General features: G+C 37.8%; 1 protein-coding gene across 1 annotated transcript in view; it reads left to right on the top strand.

Moving 5' to 3' along the window:
• The window catches only part of LOC142139871 (uncharacterized), a 481886-nt gene that overhangs the window by 373100 nt on the left and 92179 nt on the right, over positions 1–16607 (top strand). Inside the window, exons 85-87 of the mRNA XM_075197730.1 lie at positions 1982–2162; positions 4379–4470; positions 14607–14703. Coding sequence (XP_075053831.1) covers positions 1982–2162; positions 4379–4470; positions 14607–14703 — 370 coding nt within the window. The remainder of the gene's footprint in view (positions 1–1981; positions 2163–4378; positions 4471–14606; positions 14704–16607) is intronic.

A 16607-nucleotide genomic window follows, 5' to 3' on the forward strand; every position in this document is an offset into this window, starting at 1 on the left:
CGGTGTTAATCTTGGCGCTTTCAGTCCTTGCTGAAAAGATGTACAAAACAAAAAACACTTATACATGATGTTATCTATTTGCAGTAGACACCCTTGATATTTCTGCACAGTGCTGACTTAAAACTGAAGTACAGAATAGCTGTTTAGAGATGGATCAGTTTATGCAGTAAATAGCACACCATGACATGAAAAACATTTTAGAACTAGTTACAAAATTCTAAGCAGAAGCTGATTGGAAATTTGTTGCATGATTATCCGTTTAAACCTTAGCCATGGCAAAACATTACAATAAAATAAAGTTAGCTCCAATGATAAAAGTTAGCTTCCTCTAACTTTTGTTCTAAATAAGCAACTTTTTTTTCAGGCATTATAGCACTGTCCTAAAAAATTACCATTTTTATGAGAAACGTTCTTTTGAAACCTATTGCATTATTTTTCATGGAAATTTAGAAAATAAATTAAATTTTACTGAATAACATTTCTCGATTTGTTTAATCTTTCTGTAAAACTAAACTTTAGAACAATGATGTATTGACACAGGACAATGTAATTAAGCCCTAAAGACGTTCCCTGCATCAATGTTTGTCTCTTGCACTATGACCTCTAGACTGACACAATCCTGAATGTTATTGGGTGTCAGAACCATTATCCTCCTTCATAGTTCCCATTTCTTGCACTTTCCCCTGGTAGTCTTACAAACTGAACATTATGGAATATCATGGTATCATATGCGGTTACAGACCACCAGGTAGCAGTACAGGCCACCGTTGGGAACATCGCAGGTTTTAGTTGGGGCATTGAAGCTGGGGCTTTTCTATAGGTGCTGTAGAGTAGTGCTGTAGGCAAGTTAGAGTTAAATTGCAATTTGATCACTTTTTATTCTTTATAATATTTGAATGCTTTGGGGATATCGTTAGGCAGTGTCAGTTTTTCCTTCGTAATACTGCTAAATTTGATTAAAGCCTGTATTAAAGTACTCATGCAGGACCTCAGGATTGCATACCTTTACTTCTAATGACATAGGGCCTGATTCATCCAGAGCGCACACATTGAGAGCGCAATGTGAGTAAAATGCATGTAAATCAGCTCTGCACACTCCCGAATTCATCAAGGAACGGATCTTAAGATACGTGCGCTAATTGATTGGGGTATAGGGCTGCTGTGCTCTAGTACACAAGGCACTGCAGGATATGTCCAAAGCCTATGTGGATTATAAATTTGCAATAACCGCCCTTCCCAAAACAACGCACCGAAAAAAATAATATATAGCATTAATGTCACCAGTTAATAATAAAAGCATGAATGATCATCATCCCACCATTCATCATTTTTCATTTAGGAGTGATGGAGGCACACTCACACCACCGCAAGTCACTGTTTCTCCCCACCAGTGATTGGTAACCAGAAATGCTTCCGAGCAGCTGGCTGGGTAAGTCGAAATAGCGATCTTATGATCACTTGACAGCCATCCAGCTCGGGGGCTTAGCTCCTCATGTAGCATTTTGAATGACTACCTGCATCTACATTTAGGAGGGGGGGGCACCGTGCTAAATTCTTTTACTAGTGGTAGTACAGCTTTAATAACTGAGACATATTACTTTAGAAACATTAAGTTTAACCATGAAAGATTACGTTTTAATCAAGAGACGATTATGCAAAACATTAAAGTACACATATAGGAGGGGGGGGGGGGGGGATTCAATTGCCTGCACACTACTACTGTTACTACGGTAATAATGCACATTATTACCAGTAGTTCGGTAATTTTAACGCTGACTTTTGCTTGCAGCTTTGAGAGCCGAGAGCAGAAATCGGTGTTAAAATTACCGTACTAACGGTAATAGTGCACAGGCCTTGTTACTCGTGAGGGTAATGCGATCAATTGAATTCCTCCCAAAGAAAAATATAAATGTATTTTGCATGAACCTCAACTGCTTATTTTCCTGTTAAAAAAAACATTATTAGATGTCTTTGTTTTTAGGAGAAAAGCATACCATTGTTCATAGTAAGTATAAAGAATGGTAATGAGGAAGAGATAAAGACAGCAATAAATGACACAATGAATCAGAATGGCTGGCTCATCATAGAAAATGTTCATCTGGCATCAAAGGCCATGCTAAAGAATCTGCACAAGTACCTGGGATATGCAGCAAAAATGCGAGGTAAGGTACATATCTAAGCTGTACTTAGCTTCCTGTGTGTCTGCCAATCAGGTGCATCAACTGTCTATTGCTATGATAAATGTAAGAATGCTGTAGTTTAACTATATTAGTACTGGTACACATTGTATATATGAATGTCTTGATCATGTGGTAAACATATTTGTACACATAATAGTAAGGGGCATATTCAATTGTTGGCGTTATAGCCAAAATTAACGTGCCGCGCACACTATCACCATCATTATTGTAACAGTGCGCGTAAATACCGGTATTACGGTACTTTTCTTGCTGGATTTCAGCTCGCAGTTCCCTGAGCCGTAATACCGTTATAGTTTTTCCGCGGCGGAAACTGCCGAGAATTGAATATGCCCCTAAGAATATAATAATAATAATAATTGCTAATCATAAACTTCTGTAATTAATAGTATATCTGTATAATCAGATAAACATAGTTCTAATATCCTTGATTATAGTCAGTGAGTGTCCTCACTTTGGTGTTCATAAGGGGACTTGTGTATCATAAAAAATGATGTACTCCCTACTGTAAAGTATTATGAATATTAGGAGTGACCTCAGTCTTCTGTAATCTGTATAAAATTACACAAGCTACAACCTTGTGCTTTTATATGGTCACATACACAGATCAGCAACATACACAGATCAGCAACATTAAAACCAGTGACAAGCGAAGTGAAAAGCATTGATTATCTTGTTACAATGGCACCTGTCAATGGTTGGAATATATTTGGCAGCAAGTGTACAGTCAGTTGTTGAAGTTGATGTGTTGGAAGCAGGAAAATTGGGCAAAGCGTAAGGATCTGAGCGACTTTGACAAGCGCCAAATAGTGATAGCTAGATGACTGGATCAAAGCATCTCCAAAACAGCAGGACTTTATTGGGTGTTCCCGATATGCAGTGGTTAGTACCGACCAAAAGTGGACTAAGGAAAGACAGCCGGTAAACCAGTGACAGGGTAATGGGTGTCCAAGGCTCATTGATGTGCCTGGGGAGCAAAGCCTAGTCTGTCTGGTGGAATCCCATAGAAGAGCTACTGTAGCACAAATTGCTGAAAAAGTTTAATGCTGGCTATGATAGAAAGGTGTCAGACCACAGACCACACAGTGCATTGTAGATTACTGTGTATGGAGTGCCCATGCTGACCCCTGTCCACCTCAGAAGGCGCCTACAATGGGCACAGGAGTGCCAGAACTGGACCATGGAGCAATGGCAGAAGGTGATCTTATGAATTATGTGTAGGGGGTCTTATGAATTACACTTTCTTTTACATCATGTGTACGGCCGGGTGCGTGTACGTCGTTTACATGGGGATTCACTATGGGAAGGCAAGCCGCCGGAGGCAGTGTGATGCTCTTGGCAATGTTCCACTGGGAAACGTTGGGTCCTGGCATTCATGGGGATGTTACTTTGACACGTAACACCTACCTAAACATTGCTGCAGACCAGGTACACTCATTCATAGCAATGATATTCCATGATGGCAGTGGCCTCGTCAGAGTAATAATACGCCCTGCCACACTGCAAAAATTGTTCAAGGATGGTTTGAGGAACATGACAAAGAGTTCTATGCGTTGACATGGCCTCCAAATTCCCCAGATGTAAATCTGAGAATCTGTGAAATGTGCTTGAAAAACAAGTCCAAGCCATGGAGACCCAACCTCGATGCTTAGAGCACTTAAGGGATTCGCTGCTAACGCCTTGGTGCCAGATACCACAGGACACTTTCAGAGATCTTGTAAGTTAATTCCTCGACGGGTCAGAGCTGTTTCATGACACAAGGGGAACCTACACAATATTAGGCATGTCGTTTTGATGTAATGGCTGATCAGTGTATGTCCTCAGTAACCAGGCCCGGCGCTCCCATTAGGCAAGGTTAGGCACTTGCCTAGGGCGCCGGGCTCTGGAGGGCGCCTAGAGGGCGCCACAGAATTCTAAAATACTTTAAAACTGTGCGGCGACCGCTGACCATACCTGTCACGGCCGCCGCACAGCATTCAGATGCACGGGGAGGGGGGGAAGAGGCTATTTTGTCACCACCGCCGCCTCTCTGCTCCGTCTCCTCCCCTCCACTTACTAGTGTCAGTGAGTGGAGGGGAGGAGACGGAGCAGAGACACATAATTTCAGCACCGATGACATTAAGATTAAGATTTGTTCACCTGTAATCCTTGCTGTGACATTTTCTGTCTGTTGTCTACAGTATCTCATAAAGAGGAGAGACAGTTCTGTGTGTGGCTGACTTCTGAGCTCGGAACATATATTCCTCAGGAATTCCTAGCACATCTTAAAAAGGTAAGATTATTGTGTTTGTGTTATTATTGTTGAAAATAAATAATATTCCTATGAATAATTTTGTTGCATCTTTCATTCATCTATCAAATATGTAGCTTCAGCAACTGTAAGTTAAGTTCACTATATTTATTGTATTGAAAAGATTTGTATTTTTTCTTCCATACTGCTTAACAGCATGTGGTTTTTGTTTTTTTTTTTACTTTTTTTTATTATAAGCGTATAATGTATGTTATATATCCAGTGGGACCATATTATCTACTTGAATTTTGTCCAGTTGAATTATTTCAACTTATGTAAATTCAGTTTCTTCTTAATTATAGAAAGTATTCAAATAAATTTAAAATATGTAAATTATAAGTTGGCATGATTTAATTATTGAATACAAAAAATATTCTAAGTGGAAAATGATGTTTATGCTCAATAAGCGTTCAAGTCAGGATTTGCTAACCTTTTCTGTACAGTTTTCAAACTGCCATATGTCAGATGCGGATTTAAAACACAAACTGCAACATGTATAAATCTGCGGTGTGCATGACATCATATGGGATGTGTGGTGGTTTGAAATATCCAAAATGCAATTAAGTTATAGGCTGTCTATTTATTATATGGAAAAAAGCCCTATCTCTGGTGAAAATTGGTGTTTTTACCAGAGATAAAGTTTCTACCTATGTATCATAGTCCCCTGGCCATTGTGAGCTATTACCAGGTGTCTGTGGAGAAGGCTTTCCCATGTAAGGCACAGGGAAGTCTATGCACAGACTTAGTACTGCCAGCCAGTATCAATGGGTAGCTGAGTAGTTAATAGTAAACAAATATAGATTAATAGCTGTGATAATCGGCGATAAAAACATCTTTGATAACACCATATGATGGTAAATAGTTATCTTAGTGTGTGTTTTTTGTGAAAATAAATAGTAAAAAAATCACCCTCACCAATTCCTCTACCAGTGGTAGATATCCTGGAGCTGGTTTCTACTAAAACAGAAGACCACAAGCTCCCTTGCTATATAGTAAAAACCAGAGCAGGGCTGGTGTCTCTTTGAGAAAAGTGCTGGGGCTCTTCCTGGCCCCCCTGGGCTACAGGACTTGGGTTAATGAAGATTGAAGAACTTTGGCACCCCAGTGGACCAGGTTCCTTGAGACTTGCCCATTATACAAAAAAGAAATTAATTAAAACCAAAATTGTAAAATAGTGTCCAATTGGACAAAATACTCACTCAAACCCCTTATCAACCATTTTATAAAAAAATGTTTCCTTTGGCTTTAAAAAAAAACACTCTTCTATCTTGATCCACAGTAATCCAAGGAGTTAAAAAGCCTAGCAAAAATCTATATTAAGAGCAACGCCACCAAACTCCATAATCACTAGCTGGTTAATGACTATGAAGAAGAGTAACCTGCACTTCTCTTAGTGGCCAACCAATCACAAGTATTTTACCATGCCAATCACATTGTGGCCAGCATGGGAAAACTCTTTTGATTGGCTGGCGGCTAAGGGAAGTCCAGATTACGTTCAGTTATGTTCATTTACCAGTAGATGCTTGCAAAGTTTGGTGGAGACTCTTCATGTGGATTTATTTTCATTGCATTGGACTAAAGCTGATCAAGAGAACAGACATTTTTTTTTTTTTAATAAAATGGTTAATGAGGGGAAAGGGGAGTGTTTTATTCAGTTAAACGTTGTTTTGAAATTATATTTTTTTACTTATATTTACACTTTTTCTATAATGGGCACTCTGGTGCATAATACTGGTGGAAGTCCCCGGGCCAAGATGTTTGGATTGAATTGAGGAATTATTATTTATTTTTGTACAATCTTTAAATAGCCACATTGCTCAAACCACATGCAGTTTGAGCAATCTCACCTTTCAGAACCAGGTCTAAAATATTTGAATTAGATTTTGGTTTTACAAACTGCCGTTGGATACATTTTGCATTTTGTATTTCTCTAAGTTTTTTAAAATTCACAAATTGTTAAGTGGAATTGTTAAGAACAAAAATAGAAGTAATTGTACTGGATACTTTCATTAATTTCTCCAAAAAAAATAAGATGGCAATGCCAGTAACTCTGCAGGTGCAGAGGATGTAAAGTAGAATGCTGAACCAGTTACTAAATGTTATCTTGTGACTTTTACAACAATATTGAACACATGGTTTACTCCAAGGATCTTGGGCAACAGGCAGACAAGGCTCAGTGTGTATTGATTCTATGGCAGACCACTGTGGATGGGTGGTGTCTAATATCACCAAAATACATATACAGATACATCTTCTTAAAGACTACCAGGAGGAAGAGGGGATATGAAAAGGATGTGAACAACCTCTGCCTAAATAGACTTCCAAAAATGGTCAACAATGCCCAATCATATATGGAACTATTTCCATCTGTTTAGCCCAACTTACCTATCTTTTCTCCTTTGCATTATAATCCCCTACTTTCACCTTTACCTCCACTTCCTCTTTTGCCTAATTTTTATCTGTTTTAAGTTTTACAATGTTTAATAATGTTATATATTAATTCACTTATATTGACATTGAAATATCTGTTTCAGTTAAGGATGCTGCTAATGTTCTAGTTTGTCCACACCCTTCCCGATTATCACCTACACCCCTCACCCCACCTAAACTCCTTCTTTCAGAAGCTTCTGTAAATACATATTCAGTCCATATAGCAGCAACAATCACACTAAATTGAAGATGTTAAACTCACCTACAGGCTTCAACACTCAAATTTCCTACCTTGCCCACTGTGGCTTTAGTAATACTTTTCTCCAATTTGTTTTATAGACTGCATCTATGCTGTAAAAATCATCTTAACTAGGATCTTTATTATTTTTTAACGTTACCCCTTTTATATATAACTATAACAGCATGGATGTACAATATCAAGTAGTGATATTTATGTGGATTAAGGAGCAGTACCATGGTATCCTAGATATCTCAAAGCTGCTTCGCTTGCAGGTCTACTATACTTCACTTCCTTAAATCTGTCACATGTTACCACTTGGACAGTATTGAGAATGCCTTACTACATCTCATCTCTACATATTCAGTTGTCTGGCTTCCTCCTGCACATAGGTTGTAGATCTATCACAATGGACCCCATACTATCTCACTTGTTCCGATCATGGTCAACTCTTTTTGAAACACTCCACACTAGTGTATCTCCCAAAGCTTCTGCAAAATCAGGTATCTTTTCCATTTCACCATCTCCTTACAAATGCAGATTCCAGGAGCAATTTGAGGCTCTTGACCAAGAGTTCTTTCACAATAGACAATTTGTTAAGCACGAGGATTCTCTCCCTGTCAATATTAGCACTGGCCTAGCAAGGCTCGGAGTCTAGCGAACTCCCTGGACTTCATCAAGAACCGCCGCAAGGTGGGATGAAGTTAGCAGCCGAGAGACCGCAGGTCGCAATCCTTCATTCAACCCACTGATGTGAAAGACAGATAGGAGAGAGCGACTACCACAGACCAAAGAATAAGGAGGTAGTACCTGTAAGGAGTACAGGAGAGATGAGCCAAATCCGAACAAGCCAAAGTCTGATACATGTATCTGAAAGCAGCAGTACAAAGGGAGAATCCGGGAGCGTAGTCAGAGGATAAGCCGAGGACTGGTACACATATCTGGTAGCAGCGGCACACAGGAAGAATCCAAGAGACTGGATCAAAAACAGGCTAGGCCAGTACACAGCAAAGTCAGCAGGCAGGCAGAGATGGATCAATGGGAGAATAGGCACAAGGAAGATGATATAGGAGTCAGACGCTGGAAAAACCTGTTGCTCTGACACCAAGCAAGTGTTAGAGTGATTCTTATATAGGAAGGGAAGTTCAAATTCCCCACTGAAGATCACATGACCGCCAGAGTCGCACACCGGAAGTCCCTGCGTGGCTGTCGGAACGGAAACAGGAGCGTTGATCAGGTAAGTTTCTTACATAATTGGCTTTTAACCATCAGCAAAAAAAGAAGGTGTGGGCTGCACAATGTGACAACACAGAAGCTTATACTTAGTTTCTTGCCTTTACTTTGCAGTGAATCTTGTAAAACACTGACATAGGCAAATAAACCATTTCAAGGCTCCAAATACTTTATAATCCAGAAACCACATTTGAGTCTCTCTGCAAAAGGCCCTACTCAGAAGGTGTTATTACTACCTTAAATGCCTTGTTATGGCTCTATAAGAAAGACTCTAATAACTTCATATGTTCTCCACTGGGTTGACCTGGCTTAATGATGCACTTCCACTCCAATCCTGGAAAGCAGAGTTGTATTCAATAGTAAAATCCTCTATCAACATTATCCTTAAAGTAACTGGTTATGTTACTGATGGACTAGTATGTCAGTCCTACAAAATTATGCCAAATGTCTGGTTCATTCCTGTCACGGAATCTGAAATTTATTATATTTATTATATTAGTATAATCTATCTATCTATCTATCTAATCTTATATATCTCGAATTATAACGATTCCAATATAAGTTCAGATGTGAAAATTCTGCTCTATTAACTTAATTTAGTCACAGGTACGACAAATCAACAGAGTAGGAAGATGCACCATAGAGATAAATATTTCTAATTATATTTATGCTTCTTTAATTACATAACAACATAAACCTATTTTTGCAAAAACTAAACAATTAATACATACTTGCAAGAATGATATGAGGGTAAATACATAGCTACCTTTCCTTGGATGTCATAGAATAGTTATTTCTGTGTGTCTCTTTGTGGTGTTCTGTCCAGGACTGACCCATTATTATACCTATACTCTTTTTTACCTATCTAAGCTTTCTGATAGTGTGTTGAAATCCAGATAAAACCAAAATCATGGTATGCTTCAATATGATCACTATTCCCTTCACTTCAGATGCCTTAGGATATTTAACTTCCACTAATTCAGGTGACTTGATCAAAAGTAAACCTCTTGACAACTAATGGACACATTGCCTGATCCCGATTTGAGGTCCTAATCTTAACCTGTGCAAAGACAACCTGTTTCATAATACACAATAACTCAGTCTAGCAGTCAAACACAAATATACATCTCTATGCATACATATACAAACTAGTTCACTTAATTATCTAACTTGTACATTCAAAGTATTTCATCTACTTCCTACTATAGTATGTGTGTATATACATATATATATATATATATATATATATATATATATACACACATACACACGCCTATATGCTAAAATCCCCCCCTGCTTTTGAGACTGTTGTCACATAAGTGATATTTTATATGTATAGTGATTTTGTCCCTAGTACAACTTATCTGGATATTAAAATAGATTTAACTTTCTTTCAGCACCTTACCAATCTTACTATGACTCCAGGGGGGTAAATGTATTGAGCAGTGGATTCTGCAAGTTTAATTTGGCAGTGGCTTTCAAGGCAAGTTTTGCAAGTTCAGAGAGTTTTATAAACGGGGGAAAAAGTGAACAAAGGAAAAAGAGAAGGAGGAGGGGGGGGGATAGAGAGAGAAATCTCCTCATGGTGTAAAGGTTGCATTACAAGAGAATGAATGCCCAAAGGGAAAAAGTACGATATGTCTATCCTCCCGTGTGTGTCTCTCCACACTCATCTCCACCTGAGAATGGCTAGCCCGAATCAATGAGGGAGCGGTAAGACTGTGGTTCCTTAAATTCAAGCCAGCTGTGCCACATTGCCTTATTTTCAGTGACCTTCTTTTGGCCAGGGAGAGTTTTGTCGCCCATAAGCCTGTACAGGTCTATCCGTCCAAACCACTCCAGCATGTTAGGGGGTGCAGGGGCCCACCAATGGACCGGGATGACTGCTATGGTAGCATTACATAAATATCGAAGTAGAGATTTTTTTATATTGAGAAATGGGTACTTCCGGAAGACTATGCCATAAACTGGCCCCTCCGAGACTGGGCTACCCATTATTTCATCTGCAACTGTTTTCACCTTGCGCCAGAATGACGCTATTACATGGCAAGACCGCCAGATATGAAGAGGGGATCCCAGCCCAAAGCCACCTATCCAGCATGACTCTCAGACCCATGGGCGCATCATGTTAAACTGGGAAGGGCATCTGTACCAACAAGAGAGAACTTTGTACCGTGTCTCTACTACAGAGAGGCCAGAGGAGCTCACAATAAGATATTGAAATGCTCTGGCCCAAAATTGTTCGGAGGTAGGTCTCCCTAGCTGTCTATCTCAAGCACCTGTATAGCCAAGTAGTTTGGGGTATAAATTAACAATGAGCAGTTGGTAAATCATTGATATTGTGTGAGAGGGGCAATAATGGAGATGAAATAGATTTCAAAGGTTGGAACCTGGCCCAGCATTGGAGTGTAGTGCCTATAGTGGGGTGCAAGGTGTGTGAAAATGTGGACAACCAGGAAAGTATGGTTGTGGGAGTCTCCATCGCCTGTCCCTCAATATGGACCCACTTTTAAAGACAGTGCCTGAAATCTCTCAAATTCTAGCATTAAATTAGGCAGAGATATCAAAGGCTTGGTGACCATTGCTAACAAGTCATCCACATAAAGGGCTAATTTGTACTCTGTCCTCCCACATTCACCCCAGACACATTAATAGACTGCTAATAGACCGAGCTAAAGCTTTCATGCAAAGGACAAATATCAATGGGGAAAGCAAGCAGCTCTGGTGTATATCATTATAGATGGAAAATGATTTGGACATATAACCATTGATCTTAATACGAGATGTTGGATTCCTGTAAAGGGAGAGAATTCTATAAAAACAGACTGGACCCAATCCCATATGCTCCATCACGGCTTCTAGAAATTGCCAGTCTACCCTGTGAAAAGCCTTTTCGGCATAAATTGATAGCATCAAGGTAGGTGGATGACCTCCCTCTATCAAATGCATCAAGTCAATAATCTTAGTGGTATTGTCCCGACCCTCACGGCCCAGAGCAAAGCCAACCAGATCACTATGTATTAGACCTGGCAGGGGAGTCTTCAGGTGGTTTGCCGTCATTTTCGTGAAGAGTTTTAAGTCAGCATTAAGCAGAGAGATCTGGCGATAGTTTGAGCACAGGGAGGGATCCTTTCCTTCCTTAGGGAGTATTGTAATGTAATGTGACACATTGTTTTCCTGATTCACCGCAACCAGCAATAAGCTGGTAGGCTTAATACTGTTTACAGGGGGGTACCCAACGCTTTTTTTTTTTTTTTTTTTTCTAATTCATGTGATTTTTATTGTATACAGCCAGCAGGTCGGCTGTATACAGTATATGGCAGTGTAACTGTCGACATTTTCAGTGTATCGGCATTTCTTACATATTGGTGCTTATGGTCTCGGGATTTATTGACTGTCACTGTTTCTAAAGTTAGGTATTTCTTAGTTGTCACTATTTTATGTGTCGTGATTTTGATGTCGCTTTTATTTGTGTCGACATTTTAGTTATAAGAATCATGACTAAATCACAAATGGTTGTGTTCAAAAGAGGAACATTGATAGACACGCATTCTGTACATTAATACGTTATTACTGGCTTTCCCATACTTTATTCAGCTACTGCAGCTACATTAAAAATCATTTATAATTTATGTAGTTATGTAATTCTTATTATTAATATTTAGTACTAAAATGTAAAAGTATCCAGATACCTTATCTCTGGAATCTCCTGAGACAAAAATTATATTGCTAAAGGATTCAGGCAATCTACTTAATTGCAATTAAAGCCTACTCAACCCAAAGCATTATTCTTAATGCTTCATTCAACATATAATTGGGGTCTAATGCACACACTATAATCTTTTAATAACAACAAAATAGAGTTTCGTACATATAAATACCATGCTCATGTGGTTACACAGGTTATTTATCATTTATGCTTTGTGTTAATCTATAAATTTACTTGAAGTTAATTAAACATATGAACCTCCAGTGGTGGGTGATGCTTAATTGCTGTTTATTACATTTTAATGATGTCGGTCATAAGGAGTTTTCAAATTTCAATTAGGTTTGGTGATGCTATAAGCCCACATGATGAATGAGGCAGAGAGAGGTAATATACTACACACACACACACAAATACAGTAAAGCACAACTGTCCCTGTCACCATGAGCTGAATATTTAATAACTTCAGTATGAATTCATCATGCACTTGGCGGTTTACAGAATGCAACTAGGGAACAGAAAATAAGATAAACTTGCCAAATTATTGAAGAAGTATAGAATTGGATGTGCCAATTACATCCATGTAGTTGTGAGCCTAACCATATTATAGTAGCAAATGTCCTATTTATCTGAATTCAATGTTACTTTCTTCTATAGAGTAAAATCTGAAAAGCCATATTTGTACTGTTATTTAAATTCTGTATTTGTGATAATGCTTAATTAAGTGATAATTCTTAATTGAGATACAAAATAGTATAAATTCAGCAAAATTGATCTTAATATTTATTGGTTTGTGTAAAATAAGTTTATTTTCATGCACACCTATATGAAAGGGTGCTGCTACACTGATTACTCCGTCCAAGGAAAGAACAGCAAGGAACTTGAGCGTAGTTCTGTCTGTATTCAAATCCAAGCATATCCTATGATACATTTCGATTGGAATCTGGATGGAAGTACACTCTGGCTAAATGTAGACACACATATAAGACTGCAGTATATGCACATGCATAGGTACAATAAAAGGTCACATCAGAACGCATTAAAAAATATTATAATCTAAACTATAAGAACCACTCTTAACAGTATAATAATTTATATAAATATTTATTTTCAACAATGTTTATTTTTTTTACGTTGAATACATAAAGATGCTTGAAATATGTACTGAACATAGAAAGGATATAAGTCTATATTGCTTGAATACACATGTTCTGTGACTATGTCGTGTCAGTCATCACTATTAGTCGACCTTTACACATAATCTGTTGTGGGTGCAAATGATACGGGTGAAACCAAGTGTACTTACGAGAAACCAAGGACTTGAATCCTGGGTCCTGTATCAGAACACCCTTACTGTGCATGGACTATGTTAGTACGCCCCTTCCCTTCCCCATTCCTCTTCTCAAGCCATAGACAGTTGCAAGTGTCATTTTCGTTCCTACATGAATTGCATGCACTTGTTTTCAATGGCTTTCGTTCCATTTCTGAGCATGACCTGAGCTATTTAACACAAGATTTGCTATACAAAAGGACATACATCAGATCGTGAATGAGGCCCCATGTGTGCATTCATCTTATTGGAGAACCATTGCTCCAGAATAAACAAAACCAATCTATCTAGATATAGACCCAATACCTCTGTGGAATCCCCAAATATGTATATAAACCTTCATCTGAAGAGCCAGTAGAAGTCTGACAAGCTAATATATTAACAGGTTGTATCGCTCACCTCCCTTGATATACATCGAAGTAACTATCATGTTGGGTAATAGCATGTAGATGTGTTTCTACCTTTGTTTCTTTGATATTCATAAGGCTACCAAACTAAGACATTACCAGTTACATCAATAAAAATGCGAAATATGAAATTACATTGTACAATGGATTGTGATATTTGTAATATTAAACTTTAAAGCTACACATTTAAAGATACTTCTACCTCATTTATGTCTTCATTTTTGTCTTAAAAGGTATTTTCTACAGACAAAATATTGATTGAATCATGTTGTATGCAAAATTTAGAGCAAATCATAGTCAACATTGCAACTTGATAGAAAACGGTATCAGTTATATGAATAAAAATGGTTTAATGTTATTTAGTATGCATTAATTCATTTTAGCTATCTATATTAATATAACTTAAAATAAACAAAACAGAAAATAATGTATTTATTAAGAAGTAATTTTTTCCTGTGGGCACCTGTGGCTAACGCCATCCTGAGAGGACAGCAGTGGAACTTGTATCAAAGCTGTCCTTGGTAAATAGGCTTACCTATGCTTTGCTGGTGGCCAACTGGCGGCGACTACCCGCTTACTATCGCTAGCTGTAGCCTATTACTGGCCGTGGGCTTTGGTAAATATGGAGAAGCCCTAAATCCTACAGAAACAGGCTTATGGTCAGTTTAAATTTATAGACTATTTAGTTACTTATGTACTCTCCAGTTCAAATGCTCTCCAGTTCTCATCAATGATCAATTAATTAAGTGGTAATAACTTTTGTTTTGATTGCAGGTGTCCTGGCATTTCCTAATGTTGAATCAGACAAACAGGAAAACATTAATGAGTGATGTGTTATATATTGATTCTCTGCCACGACTGCTGTATTCAGGTAAATAGATACTATTTTTTAAATATAAAGTAATATGTCTTTTGTTTGCAAACGTTTCAAAGTTAAGTTTAATGTTCTTTACTTAAATGTATTTGGTAGAAAAACAAAAAAACATTCCTCTGGAAAATAGTTATAGTTATTTTCTTACATTATTATTTTCTTATATTTATTTGTAAATTTATTATAAGGCCTAGTTACTTTTACTGATAGATAAATTTTAGGGTTTCATTAATATATTAATGAAACGAGTACTATTACTTGTTTTTGTTTTCAATAGTGTGAACGTTTTTTTGGTTTTCATACCATTAATCTAACCCCTCAATTATGTTTTATATTCCTACGTAGCTGCATAGTTTACCATAAAGTGTATCCTCTCTAGCAAGAGTGTATGTACTGTTACCAGTATCTGCAGAAACTGAAGAGTGGTTTAAGTGCCCCAAATGCCAAATCATTTACTGGTGTCAATGCTTTTGAAACCCCTGTTGTGAATAGGTTTTATTGCTGGGAATGTCATAACTGCTGAGATCTGTACATGACACACTGGTGAAAACAGGTATGCTTGTAGTATGTACTACATGTTATTTAACTGTGAAAAGGAGAGGTTCTTTAATTTCTGCAGATTCAGACATCATTACTTACACTCTGCTAGAGAGTATATCTGATCAATCATGCAAGTTAGCTAGTGACTTATATTGGTTAAATAAACCATAAGGGGTTATTTACTAAACTGCAAGTTTGAAAAAGTGGAGATGTTGCCTATAGCAACCAATCAGATTCTAGCTGTCATTTTGTAGAATATACTAAATGAATGATGAACCTGCTGATTCTAACTTGCCATACAGTCTTAGTGAACTTTTAATTTTAATAAATTTTGGAAGCACATAGCCCCTGCTATAGAGTTTCTAAAAGCCATTAGCACCAATAGACTCTTTCCCACACTGACCACCATCGGAGACACCAGATGACTTTTGCCAGAACTTCTCAGCTCCCCATTTATATGTGGATTATATCACTGGAACATATAATGGGCATTTCTACTGTAACTGAAGCACTCAGGGGGTTGTCTAGATCACCCGACCATCTCATTTACTAGATGGAATTTGTGATTGAACAAATAAGGTCTAGAATCTGTGTACCGGTATGCAGTAATATTTTGAAATATTTATTATTTATATCCTATGCACATTTATATTCTTTTGAATATGGTTTATGTGAAAGAGAATGCACATTTCTCCATCTTATTCCTTAACATAGATGTTTTAGAATTTTCTGCTTTTCAAGTCTTTAAAGGGATGTGCTACAAAGCTTTTGTTGTGACCCACATTATTTAATGTGTGAATGCTTCAATGCACGCAGTGTTTAGACAGTTGATATGCTTCTGACATGTCTCTCATGGAGCAAGGAAACAATGTTTCCCATTAACTCCTTCATGTCACTATGGTAGCTATTCCAGCCAGGTAAGCACTCCAGAGTGTTTGTACAAAAGAAACTGCAGTTTGGGGTAGAAGGTGGACAGTTTGTCCTGTGAAACTATATTACTCTAGCTTGTATGATACTTGAACACCATCATCACTAAGACAAAGAGAGAGGAGTTACGGAGAATTTTAAGATTCACTCCACAGGGACAATAAGCCACTCCTAATAATGAAAATAGACTTCTCAGTAAAGTCACTTTACAATCCTTTGAGTAATTTATCTACCCATTGGGGTTTAGATAGCATGAAACAGGCCATCTCAGAGTAAATCTACTTTGTGATCTAAAATAAAGTGGTTACATCATTATCAATTCTCCTCAATAGGAAAATCTTATTTTCATAAGAGATGCTCACTGACCCCTGTGTTTTGGTTTTCATTTTGGATCTGGATTAACTTCGTGTTTTGGTTTTGGCAAAACTGTTCTCGCG

This window comes from Mixophyes fleayi, chromosome 2 (assembly GCF_038048845.1).
Source record: "Mixophyes fleayi isolate aMixFle1 chromosome 2, aMixFle1.hap1, whole genome shotgun sequence".
Classification (NCBI taxonomy): Eukaryota; Metazoa; Chordata; class Amphibia; order Anura; family Limnodynastidae; genus Mixophyes; species Mixophyes fleayi.